This window comes from Paecilomyces variotii (assembly GCF_004022145.1).
Source record: "Paecilomyces variotii strain CBS 101075 chromosome Unknown C8Q69scaffold_1, whole genome shotgun sequence".
NCBI lineage: Eukaryota > Fungi > Ascomycota > Eurotiomycetes > Eurotiales > Thermoascaceae > Paecilomyces > Paecilomyces variotii.
The window spans coordinates 3,923,256-3,948,077 of NW_021167140.1; the positions used below are offsets into that span (position 1 = coordinate 3,923,256).

The following is a 24,822-nucleotide window of genomic DNA, read 5'->3' on the forward strand; positions in this document are numbered from 1 at the left end:
CTGGCAGATGAAGAACAGGGCGGATAGTTGACTATGATTATGGTATTATGGACGAGAGGAGACGTGGAGAGGCACTATCGATCTGGGCAACCCGAGTATCGGGGTGGGCGGTGCAAGTGACGCCCGTCGCAGCACGTTGAGAGCCTCCTGAGGGTCGAACGCGGCGGGGAGGAGCCCGGAGCCAAGAAAAGGCCAGGACTAAAGTAGTGACGGAAATCTGAGGAAGTCGAGTAGTAAGTTACTAGAGTATTTAATAATAATCATAATAATACTAAATAATAATAATAATAATACATGATGACTGTAACTACTACTCTGTACATAATTAACTAGTTCACTAGTTATCTAGTCCCGGGCGGACAATGAGATCTCCAGCGCATCCTGGTGGAGCATCATCTGCCTGCAGGCTAAAGCTAAGACAACGCCTCATTATTATTTACTGCAGAGAATAAGGCAGTCCTCTATGAATCTATCTCTCGATCGAGTTAATAGTCCTTCCACGCCATCCCGCGCTGACGTGCCAGTGTCGCACTGTCATAGTAACTAAGAATACTACCACATACATACCTAGCCTATCGATTTAGCGGCCCTGAGCGTACCTCCAGACTCCAGAGTCCAGCGGAGCGGAGATCGTGCATGCATAAATAATAACTACTAACTCCTCTCCAAGTTTTTTTTTTCCTACTAACTACTCTAAACAAGCGGGGTTCGAGAGCACATCTCACTGGTATTCTGGACTCTGGACTCTGGCTGCTCCGCACGCAGATGATGGAATAGCCGACTCGGCCACTCTGACAGGAAGGTTATCCAGGGCGCATTCGAATTGATTTTCCTCAGCTTGCGCATATCAGGACATGAAACCTAGGTGTGACCTCACAGCATGATAGTACGGCATATCAATGCTGGATCCCTCTCACAAAGCGCATCATAGCCTTTGATGCCTGGTTTTCGGGCTTTTCCGCCCACAGTTCACTCGGATGGTCTCTGGTGCACATCAGGTCTCCCTATTAGCATCGAAGTTCTTATCTACGCCGTACAGGCTGTTATAGAAGAGGCTCGATCTGTCCACGGGCATAAAAGTCCAGGGTATCTGCCCGAGTCGCTTTCTCGTTCAACGAATTGAGGTGCTTGGTATACGTATATCACATGCAGACCGGGGACAGCGAACTCCAGGAACACCGGGGTCGTAAAACAGAAAGCAATGCCATCGAGAAAAAAAAAAAAAAAGAACCAAAGAACCCATCGTCCAGTCAAATCATCGTCGAAGGCTGTCCAATCTAGCCTGAAGATCGTCGTCGTCGGTGCTGCCGCCGCCGCCACCCACGGCTTGAGCCACTCTTGCTTCGCTGGCGGAGGCCTTCTGAAGCCCTGAGGGGGTTTCTCCCATCTAAATGAGATAGCTTAGCTGTTTGTCCCAAATCTACTCGTAGCATCGTGCGCGAAAGGAAGCAACATACCGCTTGGTTGAGGTCAACTCCAATCTCGTCTAGGACCTCCTTAACAACCTCTTCACCTTCCTCTTCATCCTCCAATCCAGTAACGTCATCAATAGCATCGTCCATCATTTCTTGGCGTTGGTCCATAATGTCGTTTTCTCTTTCGAACTCCATCGCTATCCGTTGGAGGGCGGGAAGATTCATCTGACGGTTCATGCTTCCCAGAAGCATGGTGGCCCCTTTCATCGACTGCATCATCTGCTCGTTGCTTCGAACAGTCTGTCTTATGGTGAGTGATGGAGAAACATTAAATGCCATTGAATTGGGATGGTGCGTACCTGAATGCGTAGCGAAATCGCTTGTAGCTGGGTTCGCATCGAGTAGAATTTCTGGATATATCTAGAGACGGATATCCGTCAGCGAACAGTGGATATAATCATCACCAAGCCCTTCTGATAGACGTACCGTCTAGTCCTCACGAGATCCTTGGCTTGGATCTTGCAGGCGCCCATCTGTCCGTTTTTGGCGCTCTTCTTGATGTCCTGCACCAGCTTCTTTTCCTGATTCTCCAGCTTGATCCGCTCTCGGTCCAGCTCCCGCTGGGTGCGCTCAAGCGCTCTCTGATGTTTTCGCAGACGCTCTGCCGGCGTCATGCGCTTTCCAAAGGCCCATTCGACGATCTAGGCAACTCCGTAAGTAAGCGGGATGACAATAGCAGGAGGGGAGTTGGTTACATTCATGGCGGCGGCAAAGGTATAATCGTCCTGGACTACCTTGCCTGCAAGCAAGAGCGACAGTGTCTCTTGACGGACGATGGAACAGCTGCACGCTGATCGAGATAGCCTCTCTGTGACATCAAACGGCTGGTAGATAGAGTCGATGAAGCCAAGAGCGACCACACCCGATTGGGCCTAGGTGTCGGAGCATGCGATCACCGCGAAATTTCCATGGGACTGACGCCTCCTGCTTCAGACAATCACTAAGCAGCTTTGCCGCGAGCCCCGAGAGTCAGCGTTGTTTCTCTTTTTCATGGAGACGCGAGCTGTGTAACGTTCGCCCAGCGCATGAATTTCTCATCATGAGTCAAGAATATTTCCCCAACAGGGCTGGTTCCTCTGCCGGCGAGGGGTCGTCGCGATCCGTCCGCGATGAGACGCCTCCCCGGAATCCTTTTCTGCCGCCGGAATATATGACGGTTGGCAATGGAACGACCTCAGAACACGCTACGGCTTTGATGGCGTCTCTGAATCAGGATTCTGGATACGGTGGCAGCATTGCTGGAGACAGCGCATCGGATGAACAGATTCGCGAAGGATGGCGTGCAGGATTGATGGAAGACCGCCCGACCCCGATGCATACGCCTACTTTCCCCGGAGACTCAAGCGCTGCCGGTAGGTGTTGCAAATCTGCTCGTCGAGATTCAGACGGAGACTGATGTTCCATGTTGGTAGGCGATCATGAACGACACGTTGTTGCGAGTCACGTCCATCAACTACTCTAGTATGCCGTCTCCTGACAGTCCGCCAGATTTCCGGTACTGACAATAACCCAGCAATTCGAACCGCACCAAGCTGTCCAGGTCCATCACCCGCACAATTGAAACGTTGAAGGAGTTACAGGAGATGAACCGCCAATGGCCGGCACACTATCCGTCTGTTCAAGGGAGTCCTGAGAGACCGGCGCTGCAGCATACGCAATCCCTCGTCCATTTGGAGGATGAAGCCAATCTTCCGCCACGTCCGGGCCCAATCAAACGGGCGGCAACCTCGTTGGAAGATGGTGAATCTAGCGCAGCTGCTGAACGCCGCGCGCCTCCGGAGCCCAGATTGATGACGCCTCAGATTGCTCAGGAATTCTCCATTCTAAAGCTAGACCTGAAGCTGGGAGCATTGTCGCAAGCTGAACTGGTACATTCGCTGGAAAAGGCGTCGATTGCGTCGTTGCTCGATGGGAAGATCAGCCAAAGTATCAAGCACCTCCTATCATTGCGGGATCGGATCGAGGACATCTCCAGCAAAGTCCTTGTCACCGGTGATCTGAACGCGGGTAAATCCACATTCTGTAACGCTCTGCTTCGTCGCAAGATCTTGCCTGAGGACCAGCAGCCATGTACCAGCATCTTCTGCGAAGTCCTCGATGCCAGGGAGAATGGAGGGATCGAGGAAGTCCACGCCGTGCACAAGGACCGACAGTATAACAGAAACGATGAGAGTACATACGACGTATACTCGCTGCTGGAACTCGAAAATATTGTCATTGACAACACGAAATACATGCAGTGCAAAGTCTACGTCAAAGATGTGCGCTCTATCGATGAATCGCTGCTTAATAACGGAGTGGTCGATATCGCTCTTATCGATGCGCCTGGCCTGAATTCTGATTCCCTGAAGACTACCGCTGTGTTTGCACGACAGGAGGAGATTGATGTTGTCGTCTTCGTGGTTTCAGCTGCTAATCACTTCACCCTGTCCGCGAAGGAATTCATCATGAACGCAGCCCATGAGAAAGCGTACATGTTTATGGTGGTCAACGGATTTGATAATATCAGGGACAAGCAACGATGTGAGCGAATGATCTTGGACCAGGTCGCTAAACTTAGTCCTCGCACGTACAAGGAATCTGCGGAGCTTGTCCATTTCGTTTCCAGCAATGCCATTCCCGTGGCACCTACGATCCCAGTTGGAGGTTCTGGTTCCGGAAGTGGTGGACCTGGCGGTGGATCAGACCCTTCCGACGATGGTCCAGGAGATGACGGCGACGATGACGACAAGGGAAAGGCTGTCGATAAAGGGAAGGGAAAAGAGAGAGAAAAGATTCAGGATTTCGAAAATCTAGAGAGTGCTCTACGTCGATTCGTCTTGGAAAAGCGGGCTCGCTCGAAGCTGGCGCCTGCAAAAACTTATCTGATGAATGTATTGTCTGATCTCAACTCATTGGCTTCTGTCAACCGTGACGTCGCACAGGCGGAGCTGCAACGAGTCACAAAGGAACTGGAGGAGCTGGAGCCAGCATACGAGGATGGCAAGAAAAAAAAAATAGCGGTGGCGGATGATGTCGAGAAACGCATTGAAGAATCATGCGAGGATGTTTACGACCACACTCGCTCCAAGCTTACGACCACAATCTCTCACGTTGCCGAAGCTGATCTTGGGGTTGAATACCCCGGTCTTTTCTCCGTCTTCCAATACGCGGAGGATCTCAAGCTCGCCATGTTGGATCAAATATCCATGTCAGTGTCCGACTGTGAGAACTACGCTCGTGCAAAGACCGTGCAGGGTGTCAACTTCATTCAGAACATTGGCCTGCTGCATGTAGGCGAGGACAAGTTCCCACCCCTGAATTTCAGAGCTGACCTTATGTTCCGTCGCGGCCGTCGTCATACCTTCGCTCGTCAAGTAGACACCGAGGTGGAGCTGTTGGATTTCTTTGATATTGCCAGTCTCTGGGAACGTCAGGAAAAGGTCGCTGGAACGGGAATGGCTATGACCCTTGTTACCGTTGTCGGGGGTAGAGCATTTGGAGGCGCGGGTTGGATCGACGGTCTCTTCGGCGCTGCGAGAATCCTCGGATCTAACAATTTGCGTCGCATGTTTTTCCCAGGTGTTATCGCCGCAGGTAAGTACAAAGTCTACTTTTCTTTGCATTGGTCTTATCGGCACACATACTAACTTCTGCCTTTAGTCGTATTGACTGCCGCCTATGTTCTCTCCTCAATCCCAACCACTCTTCCTCCACGTCTCTCCAAGAAGCTGGCCGCCAGGTTGGCTGAGATTGACTACACACACACCAATGCGTCTAGAATCTCGGCAGAAGTCCGCCGCATGCTCCGTATACCGGCAGTTAACCTCCAGACTGCCCTGGCTCAGGATATTGAAGACCTGGGCAGGCGCAAGGATGAGGTCACGAAAGTTAAGCGGGAGAGCGAGGTTGCGAGCAAATACTTTGCCAATCTCTTCCGTGACAGTGGGGAGAACCGAAGAAGTGTCGAGCAGATCGACCTTGAGGCTCCATTGCCTGGTGCTATGGCCGGCTATGGGGCGTAAAGCTCAACTCATCATCCACACTGATATATGTATTTACTGTACGATTTGATCCCGGGGACTGGCGCGACTGGATTGCACCTCTGCGTTCCTATGATGTTTTCTTCTCTATTCCCCCTTTCCTTTATTCATACAATTTCTCCCCACATCACCCTGACCTTCACTGTTACCCTCTGATGCAGACCAATTATTGTGGTCTTGACTCTCCTATTGTTTACAGCGGCGCATATGGGTACTCCAGATGGAACTCTCGAAACGCCATGATATACCATAAATACATTTCAGGCAGCTCGCCTTACCACTATCCCAATGTATCTACATAACCTGGTCATCAGGCAACGTCATATAGTTTTCTCTGAAGGTTCTATCTGTTCTTAGTAGGATCCGAGGCGCCGTCATTCTCTTTTGTCGTCCAACTGGATTCCCAGCCAGGAACGAGGTATCTAGAGCTGAGCACTTAACAATCCTCCGTTGTATATGGAACCAAACTAGAAGAGATAACCAACTATATATATTTTCTGGACAGGGGTCATATATCATCAGTGTCAAAGTGCGTTTCCTCGTAGTAAAGATAAAGATATGACAGATGCTCTATGCATAAAGCGAAGATAACCAATAACAGTAGCCAAATCAGTGCGGCGTGAATGAAAAAATAGTATTCCTTGTTCCCCGGACCGCTCTGTCTTGATGGTACTTTTGACATTTCGTCAGCTCATCTTGCATTGACTTGATTCGACTCGACTCGACTCACGTACTATGTTACTGTCTTGATCTTGTCGATTTTATTGAACGAAAGAAAGAAAAAGCAAGAAATCTCTTATTCACGAAGTTAGTTGGCCATATCACATCTCAGCTTCTGCGCGGTCTGCTGGGAAGTCGCTCACCCGGTCCTTCACTAGTTAGCAGTTACTTTCATCTCCGCCTCCCCTCTCAGCTAATCTAGTTGCTTCACTCCGAGGGTATTTAATGGCTTTTATATTTACGGAAATGTAGCTAGCTCTACGTAGCTCCCTTAGGATTATAAATACAGTGATCTTTCTTGCACTTCTGTGATTGAGTTTTGTTCCTTCTTCTACAGAGAGTGCCTATCTTTTACCTATATAGTCTTTCCTTCCCATTGAACTTTATATAGAATCCTTCTTATATTTTTTTATGGCTTAGGAACCTCTTTATTTCTCTCTGTGTTCATCTCTATTGTGAGAGAAAAGCTAACTTTATTTCCACAGAGGAAAGGAGAAGCAAAAATATATTTCAATACGTCGGACTTTCTCAGCACACTTGGCTCACTGATGGTCTCTCTCTTCGCCAAGAACTGGCTTGCATTCTTCCTTGTCTTATCTCTAAATGGCTCTGGCCCGCTAATTGGGAGAAGAAGTGGGAGGCTTAGGAGAAGGCAAAAGAGGCCAGGTCGGATACCGAGGGCCATTAAATGACCAAGATAATGCTGATGCCGACCCCAGAAGATCTAAAGGAGATACTGTCACAACTGAACAATTTCAGGTTGGGATTGGAATCATGGCAAGATACACTCCTATGCCGAGAGGGAGAGCGCATTGATAGGAAGCTCTTGAACATTTATCGGTATCACTTCGTTGATCAACACGGATTCACGGAAAGAAGACTAGCTTTCACTTTGATCAATGAAGAAGCCCGCAGTCATGATATCAACCGGCACTCAGACAAGCGAGGATATATCTCCTGAACTGCCCCTGGGGAACCCTGTCCCAAGCGAACCCTCATACGCTAACCCCCATACGCCCGCCGTTATGAGGGGCTCAGAAGGTGCCTGGGCTCGCTAAGCACCGGTCGTTTCGGAGGTAAGGCCTTGACAACGGTCTTCTGAGTGATAAAGAATCTGAGATCAGAACGCAGGAACAGGAATCGCTTGCCGATGAATAGTGCAAGTACGATAAGTTCCAGCAAGCCATCCAGGTAGACGCGGTCATGTATATGTTCAAAGTTTGCATGCGGCCAGATAACCACTGGCATCTGATCGCCTTTCCGCGCATCTGAAGTGACAAGAACAGCTGGAGAGCAGGATGAAGGCGCATCTCCGCTCTTCTCTGCGAGAGCCAGAAAGACGATCACCTAACTTGTTATAGTTGTTCCTGGCAATTACTACGTCCTTCTGTTTTTAGCTTTTCAGAAACTCTGCCTCTTTTGTTGTTTGTGCTAATGAATTTCTCCTGGTAGTATCGTGGCCTCCTATAACCCTGGGTGAGCTTTTTGGGCCGTACATCACAGCAGGCAGATATGCAAACACAACTTTTTATTTGTCTTTGAACAGGTTGCGAGCATTGGCGAGAGAGAAGATATTAGCGATGGGCTTTACTCCCGCCTAGCTCTTGCTGGCGATTAGCAACCTTGCCCTTCTGGGTAACTGGCTCTCCGTTCTGACTCCGTATTTTGACTTTACGGTAGGCCTAACCGGGGATTCTATGATCAGTTAATAATTAAACTCCGATGCTGATATCTCCAGGATTCCCAAACCTTCGAGGAAATGTGATATGTTGAGACAGCAGGAGATATTTGTTGTACAGTACAATAGTCGGAGATTTCTTTGGTTTTTGTACAATCGCCTACCGGAAGTCATTAGATTCTCGCTAAGCGCTTGGCAAGACCCACCTACCTATTAGATCTATATATCACATATTTGATCATTTAAACCCCTATATCCAAGAAAATTTGGTGTTTTCATATAGAATAATGACTGGAGATTCAATCTAGGCTAGTATTTAGTATGCCCATCCCTTGCTAAGATGCAAGCACCGCATCTTTTATATATAGTCAGGATAATGTTGTCAATTACCCCTTAATCTATCTTATCCTATTCCTCTTGAATACGACGACCTAATTTAGCTAGAGAATAAATCTAGTGACGTTGTTTTGATATTTGGATCTTAATAATATGCCAGATATTTTTAATTAGGTTTAAATCAAGAGATCTTGTGGGCCAAACTATATGTTGCATTATTATAGATTGTTGCTAATTTCTTATTACTTTAAAAGTATAGTATTGAGCTCTATCTTCTTGCCAAATAGCGTCACCATATTCTTTTATAAGCTCTTTGTAAAATGGGAAGGCATATTAGTTCAAAATAATATCACAATAGATCTTGGAGTTCATTTGTAGACCCTTAGGGAGGATTAATAGAGCTTCCCTCTTTTTATAGGCAATATAACCCCAAATCCTAATAGATGAATATCCTAACCCAAAGGCAGGTCTTAGATATTCAGATTCAAATGCCATGCCCTTTAGTTGTTTGACATATCCCGGTGTACCATTATATCCAAGCTCGAAGGTAAATTTATTAGAGAACGTTCAGCTCATTTATTAAGCATAAAGGGATAACCTAATCGTTTTTGATAGTTATCTAAGGTCTTTTTATAGTATTCTTTCTCCTTAACGATATGGTAGATGGTAGATCTTAGGACATTTGTTTTAATGCTAATTTTGGGGGGCTTATAGCCTAGATTATAAAGCTTTAAGATAACTGCCACTGTAGGACCTGAATACTTATGTTTTAAGGTCTTTGGAATGCTAGGCATAGTGAGGAATATAGTGTTGTAGAGGGGAGGGGGTGGGTGAGTTGTCAATAGATTAATATAGATCTCCATGTGATTGGAAAAAAGTTCAATGACTTCTGGTAGGCGATTGTACCTCGGCGGCTGCTGTTTCGCACTGGCATACACAAGGAATAAATCCCTGCTTAGATCCAAGCCAAAACGTTATCAATACCTTTTTTTTTTGTTTTTGTTTTTTTTTTTACTGATGCGTATTTGCTCAGGTATAGGAACAGGGCCCCCCGAACATCACCATGTAAATGTATTTATAGACTGTACTCATCTACATGAACCTTTATCGCTTTTGTGATAGATAACCATATTATTTATTGACTCAAGAAGTAAATATAGTCTGTCCGCTGGCATGCAAGAACTAGTAAATAGTACACTAACCCTGTCTATCAAATGAATCTATAACTTCCATCCATATTTTTATGTGTGTTAATTATGTCACTTTGTCCATTTATATAGCAATTGTACTGAATAGATGTTATGCTCTCTTCTCTCTTGTTATCCCGGGCCCTCAGAGCATAGATCTCTGCGAATTGGAGTAACATATCTGTCAGTATCTTACCCCAGATATATCTGAGATTTCAACGAGATCTTCCATCTTAGGGTGTTGCCTGAGGAGCTTGGCCAGTAACATGACGTCGGCGCAGCCTCATGGGATTTAGCACTTGTGCTCGCTCTGATATAGTATAGTGGTGATAAACCAGAACAGAACTATGCCTAGTACTTATAAAACGTCGCTTCATCACCCTCTCTATCCTCGATTACTACTTCGTTCCATTACTTCGTTCCATTTTTGATACTGGTTATCGCATAAGCTATCTCAGATTATGCTGTCTGCTGGGATGTCGCTCACCTGGACCTTCATTAGCAGTCACTTTTGTCACCACCTCCCCTTTCAGCTAGTCTAATTGCTTCCATCTGAGGGTATTTAATATATTTTATATGCACGCAAATATAACTCTATATAGTTCCCTTAGGACTACAACTATAATGATATTTCTCGCAGTGCCGTAATCGAGTATGTACCTTCTTCTCTAGAGAGTGCCTGCCTTTTGCCTATTGCTGTGTCCATGGTCGTTCCTTCCAATTGAACTGTAACTGGAATCTTTCTTATGATCTTTCATCGCTTGGGAATCTCTTCTTCTCTCTCTCTCTCTCTCTCTCTCTCTCTCTCTCTTTCTTGATCACCATTTCGACAGATAGCAAAGCTAAGTACACCCCCAATAAACCCCATACACAAACATCTCCACTATTTCCACATTTGCTATACAATGCCGTTCAATTGGTCTGACTTCGCTAGTACCCTGGTGTCTTTGGTGGTCACTTTGTGGGTGAAGGACTGGCTTCAATTCTTCCCTGGCTTTGGATGGCTCAGGCCCACTGCTTGGGCGGAGAGGTGGCAGGCCCAGCAGATGGCCAACGAGGCTAGGTCGGACACTGAGGGGCATCCGACGACAGACACTCCGCCGACCTCAAAGGATATGAAGGATTTGCTGACCCAGCTCAAAGGTCTCCGGTCAGACTTGGTCGCTAGGGAGGAGGCAGTCCTGACCCGAGAGGAGAGGTACAGTAATCTTGAGGAGCGGCTCTCAATGATCGTGGAGCGTCTGGAGCAGATATCTTCTAGCGATGAAGGAAGTGCCCCTCGTGAGGGAGCGATCCACCGTCCTTCGAGCTTACCGCCGTTGCACGAGCGAAGCTCGTGGGATCATATCGATGATCCACGGTGGGTTTCCCGAAGTGTCTGAGAAGTGACCATCAAAGACAACACCCAATGATCCCCTCCGGTTCGGGTCCAGATCGGTAGGGGGGAGGGTCACCAGCGACGAACTCGCACTTCTACGCAGTGCTGGTGACTAGTAGCCTTCGGGCGAAGCTAAGACGAGTTCATCTATCATCTCTTTGGTTTCCGATGCACTGTTCCTCGGCGCTCCTTAGAGTCCTCAGCTCTCTCAACAACACCCCCCAACCCAACCCGACTATACAATCACCCCGGTGGCTTCGAATTGGTTTGGCGCAACCAGGGGGGGATAACTGAGTGCACGAGTTGACAGGCTGGCAAGCTTCGATATTAGGACAAGCTCACATGTGATCCCAGATGTTTTAATATTTCGAACCCATGCTCTGTACTGTAGTTGCCCAGGATGTAGGGGCTCTTTCGCTTGTTGAGCGGTAGAACACGAGATTGACGGTTTGATTTCTCTGTTCCTCAGAACAGCACTGTCTGTAGATAAATGAATTTAGCCTCCTATACTCCGAGTCTCGTCCCGCATGACGCGGTATCCGCCGTACTTGACATTTTGTCTCCCCGGTTTGGAGAATGGAAGGGGCTTAAGAGCTTACGATCGTTGACGCCCTGCAGAGCATACGAGCAAATTGGTAGGAAGGAGGATAGATGATGTAATGATCGCATACTGGTGGTATTGCAGTTATACGGAGTAAGAAGATCTCTCATTTCTAGTACAAATGCATTCATTAGCACAAACGACAAAAGAGCCGGAGTTGCTGAATGTTGATAGATCATGTCGATAACACACAAAACCTACACAAAAGCTGGAAACAAAAGGACCAAGTAATTACCAGGAACAACGGTCACCAGTTGGTCGATTGCCTCCGAACGCGCACGAGGCGTGATGGCGGCCCCCCGAACATCACCATCGACGAAAACGACTCGAATACCAATATCTCCACATTGCGTTCAAGGGTCTCCGAGAACCGAACCACCAGTTCACGGATGAAGCAACGGATGAAGCAACGCGAATATCTCCTAAATTGCGCACGCCCTTGACAACACAGTGGAGGCCATCATTGGAACGACCAAGCAAGTAATACATTGTATCGCAACAACCGCACTCGTTCCTAGAGCGCCTGCTGGGCGAGTATAGCCAAGCAATCGCATGAAGGTGTGGGCAGAGAGCTACGGGATCAGTATTTTTGGATGGCCGGTATGGTTCCTCGACGGTCGATCCAGAAAGGTTGTGCGGTTTCGTCCAGTGCACATTGAATCTAGTAGCGAGTATTAGGCAGTGGCTTGCGTCAAGTGTCACTGTCGTCGCAAGACTGATGAACGCGTCCTCATGGCTAGTAATTGAACAGTGGTGAAGAAGTACACGCTTGTTATTGACCAACTGGGATTGGAATAACTCACGGATGTTTCGGTGAAGATTGAGACTGGGGGTTCCTGTTTCTAGCCACTCGACTAGTTGTATGCCATGGAAGAAGGTCAGAGCAAGACAGGCGCATACATCAACAACCCACACATTATAGTTGCATAGTCGATCTGATGGTGGGTCATTTGGTAGGGATAGAGTAAAACGATTCTTTAGATGAAGCTTGAGGCAGCCGCTGCAGTACATCCAGCGGTTATCTTCAAGCTTTAGTAAGAGCTCGTTTCTTGGAAGATGCGGCTGGCTCCCAATCAGCTCGTATGATCTGCTGGCCAAAAGTCTTGGCCAGGCTAGCCGTTCATCGTCAAAGACGCAGCGTAAGAGTCTATACAGAGGCTTGCAGGTGAGCGCGAGGCAAGCATGTGAGACGAGCGGTAAGTGTGGTAATATGAGTCGGAAAATATCGATTGGGAGTTCTAGGAGCGGAGGCAAAGGTGGTTGTTCGTCAGGGGATCCTCGCCGTTTAAGGAGATGAACGATGCACAGGACCCTTTTGATCCAACGAGTCATTCTTGACCAGAGCACACGCATTGTTGGACAGATGGTTTATAAGATATTGAGGGGGGAAAGTCGTTTATTATGTATTTTTGAAGGTCCATCTTCTTGGATACTATTACATACCCATTTGTCGGACATTGATTAATTACCTTTGGCTTATTAGGCAACATTCCCGGGATAACCAACCTTTTCAATCTGTCAAATTTGTAAGATTTCAAGATTATTTCACTACGTACGACTCTAGGAGCAGAGCTCGTATGGGAAAATAACGAGAGTGGAGATCATTGCAGCCCAATATTTTTACGACCTAGGTGACTATAGTGGGGTAGATATACCAGCTCAAGCAGCTGTGCTGTGCTGTGCTATTAGAATTCGTCATGAATGCGATATGATTGTTGTATAGCTAGCTGGAGATGAAAAGCTTTCCTGGACAGAACCATACCATCCGGAGATATATGTAGACACATTCCCTCTGAAATCATCATAACGCCGTCAATATGATAACGTGAACAGAAACGCCGCCAAATGCAGTGCAGGTTCTTGATGTGGAATTTTAACAGGACTGGGAAAGGAAAATCAGATATGCAAGACTGGTTCAAAAAGCGCCGTGATCCGGTTGTGTCGTCTTTCCTCCCCGTCTCGTCCTTCTTCCAGTTGCCCATCCGTTGATGTCTTCTAGCTCCCTGACCTCGCCCACAACCAAAGGTTTGTTAGCTCCAGAAGCCGTATCAGTCCCTTTACCGGCGCGCCTCATGAATTCCTCTCGCATGGCAACAGCATCTGGATCTTCGTAGTTGAGCTGCGTCATAGCTGGTGCTTCATCTTCTTCGTCCATTTCTCGGCTGGCTTCGCGGAACAGACGCGGATGGTCACCAGGGAAGTCAAATTTGCCGTTCATTATCGAGTTGAAACTCTGCTCGCCCCTGCTGTTACGAGGTGGCCTATCGTTGTTCGTGTCAGTATCGAGACTTTCTGCCCCACTGCCACAACCGTCTTCGTTGAGTGTATCGATGGAACTGGCGCGTGAAATGGAAAAGGCCCCAGCTTGTTTCACTGAAGAGAAAGAACTTGCTCTTCCGAGGAGTGGCTTTCGTCTCTTCGAACGAGATTGTTGACTTGTATCCGCGCTGGTCGAAGAGGCGCGAGAACTAGCTCGTACTTGCTTGAGGAATCCGCTAACTGCGAGGCCGAGTGCTTTCGATTTACTCGATTCATCAGATGGTTTTGAGTCATCATCTTCTCCACGCTCCGAAGAGGCCCCGGGAGCAAGGTCCTTGCTATTTTCCTTTGTTGAAGAAAGTGATCTGGATGGGTCCCTAGGTCGGTCTATTGAGATGGCCGTGGATGGATCCTTGACGGAGCTACCATTGGTAGTTGACGGAGCACTGGGCTTTGCAGGCAAATTATCTTGTCCGGCGGAAGCTTTGAGGGCCGCCTTTTCTGCACTTATTCTCGTGTCGTCTGTGGAAGGAGTATTATCAGCCGAGACCTTTTTGTCTTTTTGAGCTTTTGCTCTCTGTGGTCGTTCATTGGTCTTCTCATTGGCTGTAAGCGGACTTGGTCCTATAGATCTGTCCTTCTGCGACGATCGTTGGACCAGGTATGGCTCAAAGGTTTTTCTCTGTCCAGTCTGAATAGAGATCCATAGCCAATCGGCAGATACTGCAGGGATGTTCCATTCCCTCGTATGTCGTAGCTTTTCAATATTTGCTGTGCGGGGGTCATTGCATATAAGGACGGAAGCGCTCGGTGTTAGATATTCGTCATAAGTAGCACCTAGATGAATTAGTCTGAGAAGCACATTGAGGAAGGCGGCAATTACCAATTAGAGTGACGATTTTCGAAAGATGAAGTAGATCGATGCCAGCAAAACCAGTAGAACATATTTTCATGCCACGGAACCCTGGAACCGTTAACTAAGGCAAAGAGAAACTTTGAAAGGACAAGACCGACCTTCGATTGGGAATTCATTAATCAGGGTGCTCGCAACATGAGACTCCGGCGGGACGAAGGACCTGCAATCCAGACATCTCTCGAGCCACATCTCAGTTACGATGTCCACCTCGAATGCCATGTCGTCGGTTGAAGGTATGTCTGATCGTTTAGTTTTATGAGGAACGATCATATAGAGGCCATGGCCAATTTTTGGTATTGAAGGACTTGCAAACTCGTTCAAAGAAGGCACAATCTGGGCTCCATTGAACTCCAGATGTTGCTGTAAAACGCTGGTCTGAACACGGGTCAGTTTCTATAATTAGCAAGTTTACTGCGACCAACTTACCTGTTTCGAAGAGAACCCATGTATGAAGAAATAACAGTTATCCAGGAAACCCCGTTGTTTTTCAGAAGGGTTTGCATTCGATGACTGAGAGCGGGGTTCCAGCCGACCAGCAACTGTTGTCTCGCTTGCAAATGATTTGGCTTCCTGTATGACAGATCTGGCCTTGATAGGTGGAAGATCATCCACACTCCGTTGGTTGGTCTCCGTTTGCGCCTCATCAGAAGTGTCGAATCCCCTCCCCATGATATCCCCCCAAATGCCTTCATTTTGATCACCTAGCTTCGTACTAGCGATTCTACGCAGCTTGCGAGGTCGTGGGTTGGATGAGTCCGTATGCTCAGATCTCTTGTCGGCGGGTGCAGGTACAGATCTATTCCATGCGCCAATTCCCTGCTTTTCGGTTGGCGTAAGTGGATGATAAAGTGTCTCTTCGAGGATCATGCCCCGGTCCAAACTGTCCGTAAACCATTTCACACTAACAACCTTGATATTCCATTGAGTAGCGAACTTGTACTTTTGCCCTTCTGCTTCTCGAGCGATCAAGTGCGTCACGCTCTTTGTGAGGTCTTTCCTAAAGTCCGCGCCATTTGCAGTTGCCGTGTTCTGAATATGATTCCTAAACGCCACTTGTTTTTTCTCACCATATTAGTGAAAAAATACGGGCCTGTTATGGAAGAATGTAACTCACAGTCGTCAAAGCCAGTAATGCAGATAGAGAGACCAGCAAATGTAGGAAACTTGTACTGTTCCTCCAAAGCCTTGATATCCGTATCCCCACCTTGGATCCATGACTGCCTTACAGCTTCGATCCATTCCGGCATTAACACAACAACGTCACTTCTTTCGCGCGCAACATATTTGTATTTGGGGGTGTTTGTCTCCCCGACTAATAGGTGTGTTACATCCGAAGTCAGGTCGAACTTGTGTGTCGCTCCCATTTGACTCGCAACCGTGGCCAATTCGGTCTATCGTTTGTGGGAGAAACCTGTCAGTATTGTTTAATAATAGTGGATGCAGATTCGACTATACTCACACGCTGCTCAGGCAAAATGGACGTGAAGCATAAGACCACCCCCGCAAGAGGGTGTTCTTTGTCTGCTAATGTTAGTTGGTATTGTCATTGAATCCTCATTCAGAAGTATCTGACTCACCAAATGCTCCTCTCGCTGTCATATTTCATGGTTGGAGCCCCGCTGCCATATCCTACCTGTATAGCCGGGGCGAAGGACTGGGGACTGCTTGCTTCGCCGAATATCAGGATGTCTCCGAATCTCCAGCCGCGCGCGTCAAGATAACGCGGTGTCACGTGACAATATAGATTTATAGAATGACACCACTCCATATCGTTCTCTGTGAGCTCACAGCTGGTTGGTTCGAAGATATGTTATTCTCGAAAATGAAACAGTCTCCTAGGATGCTATTTCTGAAAGACAGATGGCAAATATCTTATAAATTGGCGTCTTTGGTTCTCTAGGTATGAAGCTTGCAAAACCGACCACAAGACTTATACATATAGAAAGCAAGACTCACTAGTATGAACAGTTATACAGTGTGTTTTCACCTATATCTCTACAGAGGAAAGCTCTGTTGTCCAGAGATAAAGTATTATCATCATGTTAAAAGAAAATCACCGGCTATTTCCCACTCCGCATCCAATCTTATCGCAATCAGTCACGTGAAATGAGCCATGTCGCGTCCCGTGTGAGTAGGCGCGAACTTTCAAACAATGAAAGTTTCCAGACCGATGATGATATGGGAGGGTCTAGCTCCTAAGCCTGCTTTTCTTGCTATGAGCCTCTAACTACGCCTTTGATTAACTCTTATATGTTGACTTATGCTACTCGGGGACGGGGTCTGGCTTTGATTGTGCAGGGCTTTTCTTGTCGTACGGCAACGCGGATCGGTTCCCCATATTCGACATCAAGCAGACGGCTTCAGTCATCTGACGACTTAGACATGTTCAAGAAGGCAGTCCGAGACCATTCGGGTCCTGTGAAACTTTCGCAGTCTACTATTTCGCGTGTAAATGCACCGGTACAATCTACGCCAAATCCGCCATCCCAGCCCGCAGGCTTTAAGCGGAAGTTCGAAATGGCGAGCGCTGGCCAGTCCACTCTGAGCTCTCTACATAGCGCTGTATACTTCGACGAGAATGATTTCGACGATGACGACGAATTGGATCTTGAAAGCCCCGACCCATTCCCGACGATGTCATCAACACCATCAACTCAATCATCCTTCAAGTACCCGGCTCTAAAGCAATCATTCGCATCGAGCACATCCTCACAGACTAAGATGCCTGAGAAAACAGAGGTTCCAGCGGTCCCTAGGATCGAAAGTGATATCAAATATCCAGACTTGCCGCCAGTCCCAGCGAATGAAATGCCACCGCCTGATAACGTACCCTCGAGTAGCATTCCACTTCCCTGGTCTTCATCACCGCCGTCACATATGCTGCCGCCCCCGAAACGCCGTACATTGCCGTGGCTGAAGAACGAAGCTGAAGAGGCCAACAACGAACCCGTGACGCCGGCAAGATCGAAACCGGCTTATCCATGGAACAAGACTATGAGTGCAGTTAAGGAAGAGCAGAAAGAATTGCGGCGACAAAATAAGAAGCGCCAACAGGTGGAAGGAAAAACAAGAGTACACCAGCCTCGTCAACGGGTTGCTTCATTGTTTCTCAGCGATGAGCAGCGTGGAGTTCTCGAAGCCGTTGTGGACAAAGGGAAGAGCATATTCTTCACTGGTTCTGCCGGAACGGGTAAATCGGTTCTGATGCGAGAAATCATCAAAAAGTTGCGAGACAAATATAGGCGGGAGCCAGATCGGGTGGCCGTTACGGCCTCTACTGGCCTTGCTGCTTGTAACATCGAGGGCGTAACTTTACACAGCTTCGCTGGAATCGGATTGGGCAAAGAAGCTGTCCCTGAGCTTGTGAAGAAGGTAAGGAATTGTGGTTCAGTTGACTTGGAATTTAGCTGATAGCTTGAAGATCAAGAAGAACCAGAAGGCGCGGAATCGGTGGATGCGAACAAAGATTCTGATCATTGATGAAGTATCTATGGTCGATGGTGATCTGTTTGACAAGCTAGAAGAGATAGCTCGCCGGATAAGAAATAATGGGCGGCCTTTTGGAGGGATCCAACTTGTCGTCACCGGTGATTTCTTTCAGTTACCTCCTGTCCCTGACTCCAACCGGGAAGCGAAATTTGCATTCTCAGCCGCTACGTGGAACACTTGCATTCAGCATACTATCCTCCTAACCCACGTCTTCCGACAAAAGGACCCAGAATTCGCGGAGATGTTAAATGAAATGCGTCTAGGAAAGATCACCCCACGCACTATTGAGACGTTCAAGAAGCTCTCCAGGCCTTTGGATTTCCATGATTCACTAGAAGCAACAGAGCTGTAAGCTTAACCGATCATCTCCTCAATCCCAATGCTGACGAATTAATTTTAGGTTTCCAACTCGCGCTGAGGTGGAGAATGCAAATAGCGCAAGAATGCAAAGGCTTTCTGGGGACTTGATGACATTCCACGCAACGGACTCTGGAACTGTTAAAGATGTGCAGTTTCGAGAGAAGCTATTAGCAAATTGCATGGCACCACCTGTCATTCATCTTAAGAAAGGCGCCCAAGTGATGCTCATCAAGAACATGGAGGACACCCTAGTTAATGGCTCACTTGGCCGCGTAGTGGCTTTCATGGATGAAGCAACCTTCGATTATTACCGGCAGAACGAGGACGAATTCGGTGATGAGGACGGGGCTTTAAGCGACGAAGAAAAGGCCAATCGGGCGCGCAAGAAGCTTAAGGCCTATGCCCATAAAGAGAGAGAAGGCGCTGTCACCACAGGCCGGAAATGGCCCTTGGTCTGTTTCGTTCAGCCTGATGGGACAGAGAGACATCTTCTCTGCCAGCCAGAATCTTGGAAGATCGAATTGCCCAACGGTGAAATCCAGGCTCAACGACTGCAGGTGCCCTTGATTTTGGCTTGGGCCTTATCCATCCACAAAGCGCAAGGCCAGACGCTGCAGCGGGTAAAGGTTGATCTCGGTCGCGTTTTCGAGAAAGGCCAAGCTTATGTGGCCCTAAGTCGAGCGACTTCCCAAGCTGGACTCCAAGTCCTGCGATTCGAACCGAGGAAGGTCATGGTGCACCCCAAAGTCATTGACTTCTACTCCAACTTGGTCAGTATTAACCAAGTTATCAAGCCCAAGTCCTCCAAACCGGCGGCTAAAGACACCCGTGATAAACATGACGAAGACTTTGATGAGTTTGAGGAGGAGTATCTGGCAGAAATGTACGCCTGAGGGCCTCATTGTCCCAGCAACTTATTTCCTAGCGTTGTGGCCATACCCCTTTCATTTACTGTATACCTTTCACTTTTTCAATTCTCTGCTGCATAAATAGAAGTTAGAAAGGTCGGCGCCAAGGTCTTCACCATACTCTTAGAGAGATGTACGTTTTATGCGGAGTGTATAATCCTGGTCTTATCGTTCTAGTTGCGCCTATGAATGGAGCCTCTCAAAAAAAGATAGATATCCCAAGAACAAGATATAATCAGAGACGCGTTCTATCTATATCCACGACCAAGTAATAGAGATGAATGTACATACTAAGGACTGCATAGTACATACTACCAGTACTGACAGCCAAAGAACCAGTTGGCTTGCAGAAAGAGGCTGTTATCTCTTATCGATAAGAGATCACGTGAATCCCGCAATCGATTAACTCCATCCGGAGCTGAGAAGCTGGCGTGAGTTTCACGGGAAGAACACCAGCCTCCGTCCTTTCCTCCAAACGCAACAACTGCATCTCTCCTCGATAATATCGTCCTATCGCATGATGCCCGCATTTATTGTCGCTTGAGGAATTGGTCTTTCTGCGAGTTGATAATTCCTGCGTTCAATATGGCTTCAGACTTCGTCGGATTTGATGTTCTCGTGACGCTCAAAAACCCGCCAAATGCGCGAATCCAGGGAACAGTGGCTGCTGTTGTTGGACAGCGTCTGACACTTGAAAATGGTAAATAATGTCTCAGCAAGTATGTCACATCTATTCTAACAGCTACAGTCACATTGCTATGGAATGGTCAACGTTTGCCACGGTATCACATTGAGGGTACAGGCATTGCAGACTTGGAAGTCAGCCAGGTGCCGCGGCCTACCTCAGCAACGAATCAATTCGAGAGTCATCAGCAGAAACATGCGACTTCTGCAAATGGACTGTACGACAAGTCCTTTAACCAGTCAACTCCTGTTGAGACTACACCGAAAGCTGCGCCACAACCCTTCGTCGACCCTGCCATACTGAGCTTCTCGAAGCCTCCACAGAAAACTACTGCTGCAGCTCCTGCAGAATTGAGTGGACCTGATCTGGGCTCCATGTCACCCGTCGTACTCCCTGGGAATGCAACAGCTGGCTCATCTCGAACAAACCAAATACCGTCCTTCCCTACGAGCGTTACTGCTACACAGACGAGAACTGTGCCCTCACAGATCGAAAGACACGACTCAAATGCAACCGCGATATTAACTGAGCCCTTCAACAATCTAGGCCTGAATGGCAATAGTGGTGTAAGTGGGAATCAGAATGGGGAAGAGGAGCTTGCCCTCGACGGGTCTGTCCCCGAGGGAAGGATAGGAGCAGCACCACTGGAAGCTCCACTGAAATACACCGGCAAAAGAAGTCGTCGTGGTGGCCGTAACAAATTAAAGGAAGGCCTGCCCGAGGATGTCAATGCGCCCGGTGCTACTTTGAACACGAACCCCAAAGCAAAAGGTTGGCGTCAGACAGCGTTTGTGGAACCAATGTATCCACAGGCATCTCGAACGAGTGCACAAGAGAAGATGGCCTCCATGCACAGTAGCGGTAAGCGTCGCAAACAGCGGAACCTCAAATCTTATGCGGAAGACACGAACGGCTGGGCGACCGAAGACGCGACCGATATTCAGGAAATGGGCGACTTTGACTTCCAGAGCAACCTGTCGAAATTCGATAAGAGACGGGTATTCGACGAGATCCGCAACGATGATACGACTGCTGACGAAGACCGCCTGGTGAGTTTCAATAGGAAGGCTCGGCCAGGAACGAATGGTGGCAAGAATCTGCATTATACGGAAAATGTGCTCGACAGCCCACCTGCCAAATGGAACAGCGAAGCTGGAGAGACGGAGGAAGAAGTCAGCGATGGGAAGTTCAGCAGTGGAAATTACTCCGGACGAGATCCATCCAGAACGTCCACACGGCCGCAATCTCGGAAAAGCAGCACCATTTTGGGCCAGCCTTTAATGCCACCCCAGATTAATTCTATTGGGAGGACCCAATTGACTTCATCAAGGAACGCAAGTCCGCGGCCAAGCAAACAGTCAATATCAGCATCTCCCATGAATGGGCCCATCGGTGTTGCAAGTACTTCGTTGCGACTCACGACAACCAACAGGAGTTGCCCCACCGTGAGCCCGTTGCAGATGCTGGAAGTTGAGCAATTGGCTATCGCCGAGCTTGGCCTGACGGAAGACATGATTACAGAGAATGCTGGTCGTGGAATTGCTGAAGCCGCTGTCGCTCAGTTATCGAGCGAATCCACTGCATCTACATTGCTCGTGCTTACAGGAAATCACCGCACTGGCGCGAGGGCTGTTGCGGCAGCCCGTCACCTGCGAAACAGAGGACACCGCGTGACTCTTTGCTTGCTGGGTCTCGAGCATGAGAATGAACTTCTAGAAAATTGTCGCAAGCAGCTTGAGATCTTCAGAAAGATAGGCGGTCGCGTGCTGAGGTGGGAAGAGCTATCAGCAAGGCTGTCTACATCTGATTTCGCTCCAGATTTGGTGGTAGATGCTTTGCTCGGTATGCACATTGCGTTCGAAGATCTGCGGAGTGACGATCAAGCCGCAGCCTTTGAAATGATCGCATGGATTAATAGGAGCGGTGTGGATATCCTGTCTGTGGATGTTCCGTCAGGGATTTCTGCTTCTAGTGGTAAGTCTACTATGGCGGTTTCCAGTTCAGTGCTTTGTTAACCATGGATTACAGGCGACGTTACCCAGGTGGAAGGTGCTCGGCTCTCTGTCAGCTCCAAGTCTGTTGTCTGCCTTGCAGCACCTAAGACTGGTATACTGAACGCTTTGCTTGCTGGCGAAGGCCAATCGTGGAATATCACTGTCGCGGACATTGGAATTAGTCAAGTGGTTTGGCGAAAGTATGGTACTCGCCGTCGACATGGGGTTGACTTCGGCAACCGCTGGGTTGTGCCATTACGCTACCAACCTAGCGCTGCGTGAGAAGTCGGTTTCTATCTACATTATTGTTCGGGGAGTTACGGGGGCGGACGGCTCAAAAGCATCATGGTCCTTTTGTTAAGTGCATCTTTATTCCCGGAATATTCTGTTCACGTTGTGATTGTCTTCCTGTCAGCCGCTGGACACTGCAGGTATCAGGCCCAGTTAACTATGTTTTGTCGCTTTATCAACTGGGGAACTATCTCAGTACGCTCGGAGTAGGTCTCTCCTGACATAGCATCTTCGAGAGCCGGAATTGATGTGAATTATCTAATAATTTGACTCCGTTCCTTGAAGACTTCATGGTGTAATTACTTATCTATAAAGATGCTGCATCATTATTATTGGCTTAGAATCGATAGGTAGGTAGGTGCCCTGGACTGGAGATTGCCGACTATTTCCATAAACGGCTAGCGGGAGTGCGGCGAGATGATGTAGCTCCGGTCAAGCAGCAGCGCGAAGAAATCGCGACAGTCCAGCTCGAGGACAACTACATAAAGTTCAGTTCTCACAATATGGGAAAGGGTAAGTTCCTACTGCAGAGATATGAAGAATATTGAAACCTATGCTGACTTCTTCTAGGAACTGATAAGCTATATGTAAGCCACCCTACCGTCCGACCAGCTCATTTCTTGTCGCATGCAGAATCCATCAAACTTGAAGACCCAGTTGACTGACGACTTCGCCTATTGCAGATTACCCATTCAGAGTGGGCATCTGAAGACTCATACGGCGCGAGTGCTGGAGCCGGCGTGTCGAGAGCTAAGAGGGATGGAGTCCACGCGTCGTTTAAACGTCTCCCCTACAACTTCTGTTCGCTATCTCTTCAACCATTCTCGCATCCAGTCTGCACGCCATCGGGAACAATCTTCGACATTACCAACATTCTACCGTGGCTGAAAAAGCATGGAACGAATCCTGTGGATGGCAGCCCGCTCAAGAGCTCAGATCTCATCAAGCTCCATTTCGCAAAGAACGAGGCGGGCGAGTACGTTGACCCGGTGACCTACAAAGTCTTCACGGATAATACGCACATCGTCGCTCTTCGTAATACAGGAAATGTGTTCGCGTGGGATACGGTGGAGAAGCTAAACGTGAAGCCGAAAATGTGGCGGGATCTGGTAACGGATGAAGAATTCGGTAGGAAAGATATCATCACATTGCAGGATCCGCAAAATGTCCAGTCAAGAGATCTCAGCTCTTTCAAATACCTGAAGGAGGGTGAGACTTTCCTGACGGAAGAGCAAGAACGTGAGAGGAACGATCCCACGAGCAATGTCAATGTCGGAGCACTGGGCAGCTCGGCCAAAATCTTGAAAGCAAAGGAAGCAGTTGCGAGAGCTCGCGCAGAGAGGGCACAGCAGGCTGGCACTGCTGGTACTTCCAGCGCTTCTGGGAAAGGCGGTGTCGCAACTAAGTCAGTCACTCAGAGGACTTCGATGCACCAGTCAGGGAAGCCCGTTCCATATAACGCTGCGAAACACACGACAGGTCTTGCAGCTGCGTCATTTACAAGTACTGGTCTTACACCCCATACGTCTGGAGAACTTGCTCTTCTCACTGAGGAGCAGTATATGCTCAAGCGCGGCAGAGTGAAGATAAAGGGATATGCTCGTATATCCACCAATGTCGGGGACCTCAATCTGGAGTTGCACACAGAATATGCCCCTAAAGCAGTCTGGAACTTTCTCCAACTTGCCAAGAAAGGCTATTACGACGGTGTGATATTTCATAGAAATATTAAAGGTTTCATGATCCAGGGTGGTGATCCCACTGGAACAGGCAGAGGAGGTGAAAGTATCTGGGGTAAAAACTTTGCCGACGAATTCGAGGGACCTCTGAAGCATGATGCTAGAGGAACAGTGAGTATGGCGAACAAGGGAAAGAACACCAACAGTAGTCAATTGTAAGTTTCTTCATCGATCTTTTTCACTAAGATACTGACATGTATCGCAGCTTCATTGCCTATCGTGCTCTTCCTCACTTAAATAACAAGCATACCATATTTGCTCGCCTGATTGATGACCCCTCTCCCTCGTCGACAACGCTAAATGCCATGGAGACACACCCAGTTGATTCCTCAACCAATAAACCCCAGCCTGATATTGTCATCAAAGGAATCACAATCTTCGTCGATCCCTTCGAGGAGTTCCTCAACCAGAAACGACAAGCTGAAGAAGCCGAAAAGGCAAAAGCTGCTGGCGAGGGTGAACCTGGAGAGACATCGAGACAGGCAGATGACGAACAAATGACTTGGACGGGAAAGAGGATAAGAGGAGCTGGAGATGGCCGTGGCCCAGAAAGCAGCACAGGAGTAGGCAAGTATTTGAAAGCGGCACTGGCGGACCGCGCTGCTCAAGACGAGGACGAAATCGTGGAATATGTGGATGACGAGCCGGAGCCGGAGCCCTCACGAAAGAAGATGAAATCTTCTGGCGGATTTGGGAACTTTGATAGTTGGTGAATGGAATTTTCTGTTGTGCGGTGTTATAGTATTATACCTTCAGGGACGGATGGCGCGGGCTTTAGGACCAG

General features: G+C 48.1%; 7 protein-coding genes across 7 annotated transcripts; 3 read left to right on the plus strand and 4 right to left on the minus strand.

Annotated features, from left to right (window-relative positions):
- Nucleotides 1-1,189: 1,189 nt before the first annotated feature.
- Nucleotides 1,190-2,268, minus strand: C8Q69DRAFT_48557 (SNF7 family protein). The gene is made up of 5 exons (XM_028631841.1): nt 2,171-2,268; nt 1,902-2,116; nt 1,775-1,835; nt 1,458-1,715; nt 1,190-1,387 (listed from the first exon to the last, which is right to left on the minus strand). The coding sequence occupies exons 1-5, from the start codon at nt 2,174-2,176 to the stop codon at nt 1,256-1,258; spliced, it is 672 nt and encodes a 223-aa protein (XP_028489773.1). The 5' UTR covers nt 2,177-2,268; the 3' UTR covers nt 1,190-1,255.
- A 246-nt stretch (nt 2,269-2,514) lies between these two features.
- On the plus strand, nt 2,515-5,479 carry C8Q69DRAFT_395003 (hypothetical protein; the record flags this gene model as incomplete). The annotated part of the gene is made up of 4 exons (XM_028627672.1): nt 2,515-2,827; nt 2,888-2,936; nt 2,989-5,051; nt 5,118-5,479. 4 exons carry the CDS (start codon nt 2,515-2,517, stop codon nt 5,477-5,479), a joined length of 2,787 nt encoding a protein of 928 aa, XP_028489774.1.
- A 1,735-nt stretch (nt 5,480-7,214) lies between these two features.
- Nucleotides 7,215-7,670, minus strand: C8Q69DRAFT_48605 (hypothetical protein). Its single transcript, XM_028631872.1, has one exon. It carries the CDS (start codon nt 7,525-7,527, stop codon nt 7,252-7,254), a length of 276 nt encoding a protein of 91 aa, XP_028489775.1. The 5' UTR covers nt 7,528-7,670; the 3' UTR covers nt 7,215-7,251.
- Nucleotides 7,671-9,994: 2,324 nt separating this feature from the next.
- On the plus strand, nt 9,995-11,276 carry C8Q69DRAFT_453784 (hypothetical protein). The gene is given in 2 exon segments (XM_028629652.1): nt 9,995-10,194; nt 10,205-11,276. 1 exon segment carries the CDS (start codon nt 10,324-10,326, stop codon nt 10,798-10,800), a length of 477 nt encoding a protein of 158 aa, XP_028489776.1. The 5' UTR covers nt 9,995-10,194; nt 10,205-10,323; the 3' UTR covers nt 10,801-11,276.
- Nucleotides 11,277-11,500: 224 nt separating this feature from the next.
- Nucleotides 11,501-12,853, minus strand: C8Q69DRAFT_453793 (hypothetical protein). The gene is made up of 2 exons (XM_028629653.1): nt 12,201-12,853; nt 11,501-12,058 (listed from the first exon to the last, which is right to left on the minus strand). The coding sequence occupies exons 1-2, from the start codon at nt 12,748-12,750 to the stop codon at nt 11,970-11,972; spliced, it is 639 nt and encodes a 212-aa protein (XP_028489777.1). The 5' UTR covers nt 12,751-12,853; the 3' UTR covers nt 11,501-11,969.
- Nucleotides 12,854-13,090: 237 nt separating this feature from the next.
- C8Q69DRAFT_453794 (nucleotide excision repair factor) lies at nt 13,091-16,304 on the minus strand. Its single transcript, XM_028629654.1, has 7 exons — nt 16,150-16,304; nt 16,032-16,093; nt 15,687-15,963; nt 14,999-15,624; nt 14,671-14,947; nt 14,540-14,620; nt 13,091-14,493 (listed from the first exon to the last, which is right to left on the minus strand). Exons 1-7 carry the CDS (start codon nt 16,169-16,171, stop codon nt 13,313-13,315), a joined length of 2,526 nt encoding a protein of 841 aa, XP_028489778.1. The 5' UTR covers nt 16,172-16,304; the 3' UTR covers nt 13,091-13,312.
- A 3,610-nt stretch (nt 16,305-19,914) lies between these two features.
- Nucleotides 19,915-24,751, plus strand: C8Q69DRAFT_484731 (peptidyl-prolyl cis-trans isomerase; the record flags this gene model as incomplete). The annotated part of the gene is made up of 6 exons (XM_028631781.1): nt 19,915-20,029; nt 20,078-21,988; nt 22,043-22,286; nt 22,812; nt 22,983-24,193; nt 24,244-24,751. The coding sequence occupies 6 exons, from the start codon at nt 19,915-19,917 to the stop codon at nt 24,749-24,751; spliced, it is 3,990 nt and encodes a 1,329-aa protein (XP_028489779.1).
- Between the last annotated feature and the right edge of the window lie 71 nt (nt 24,752-24,822).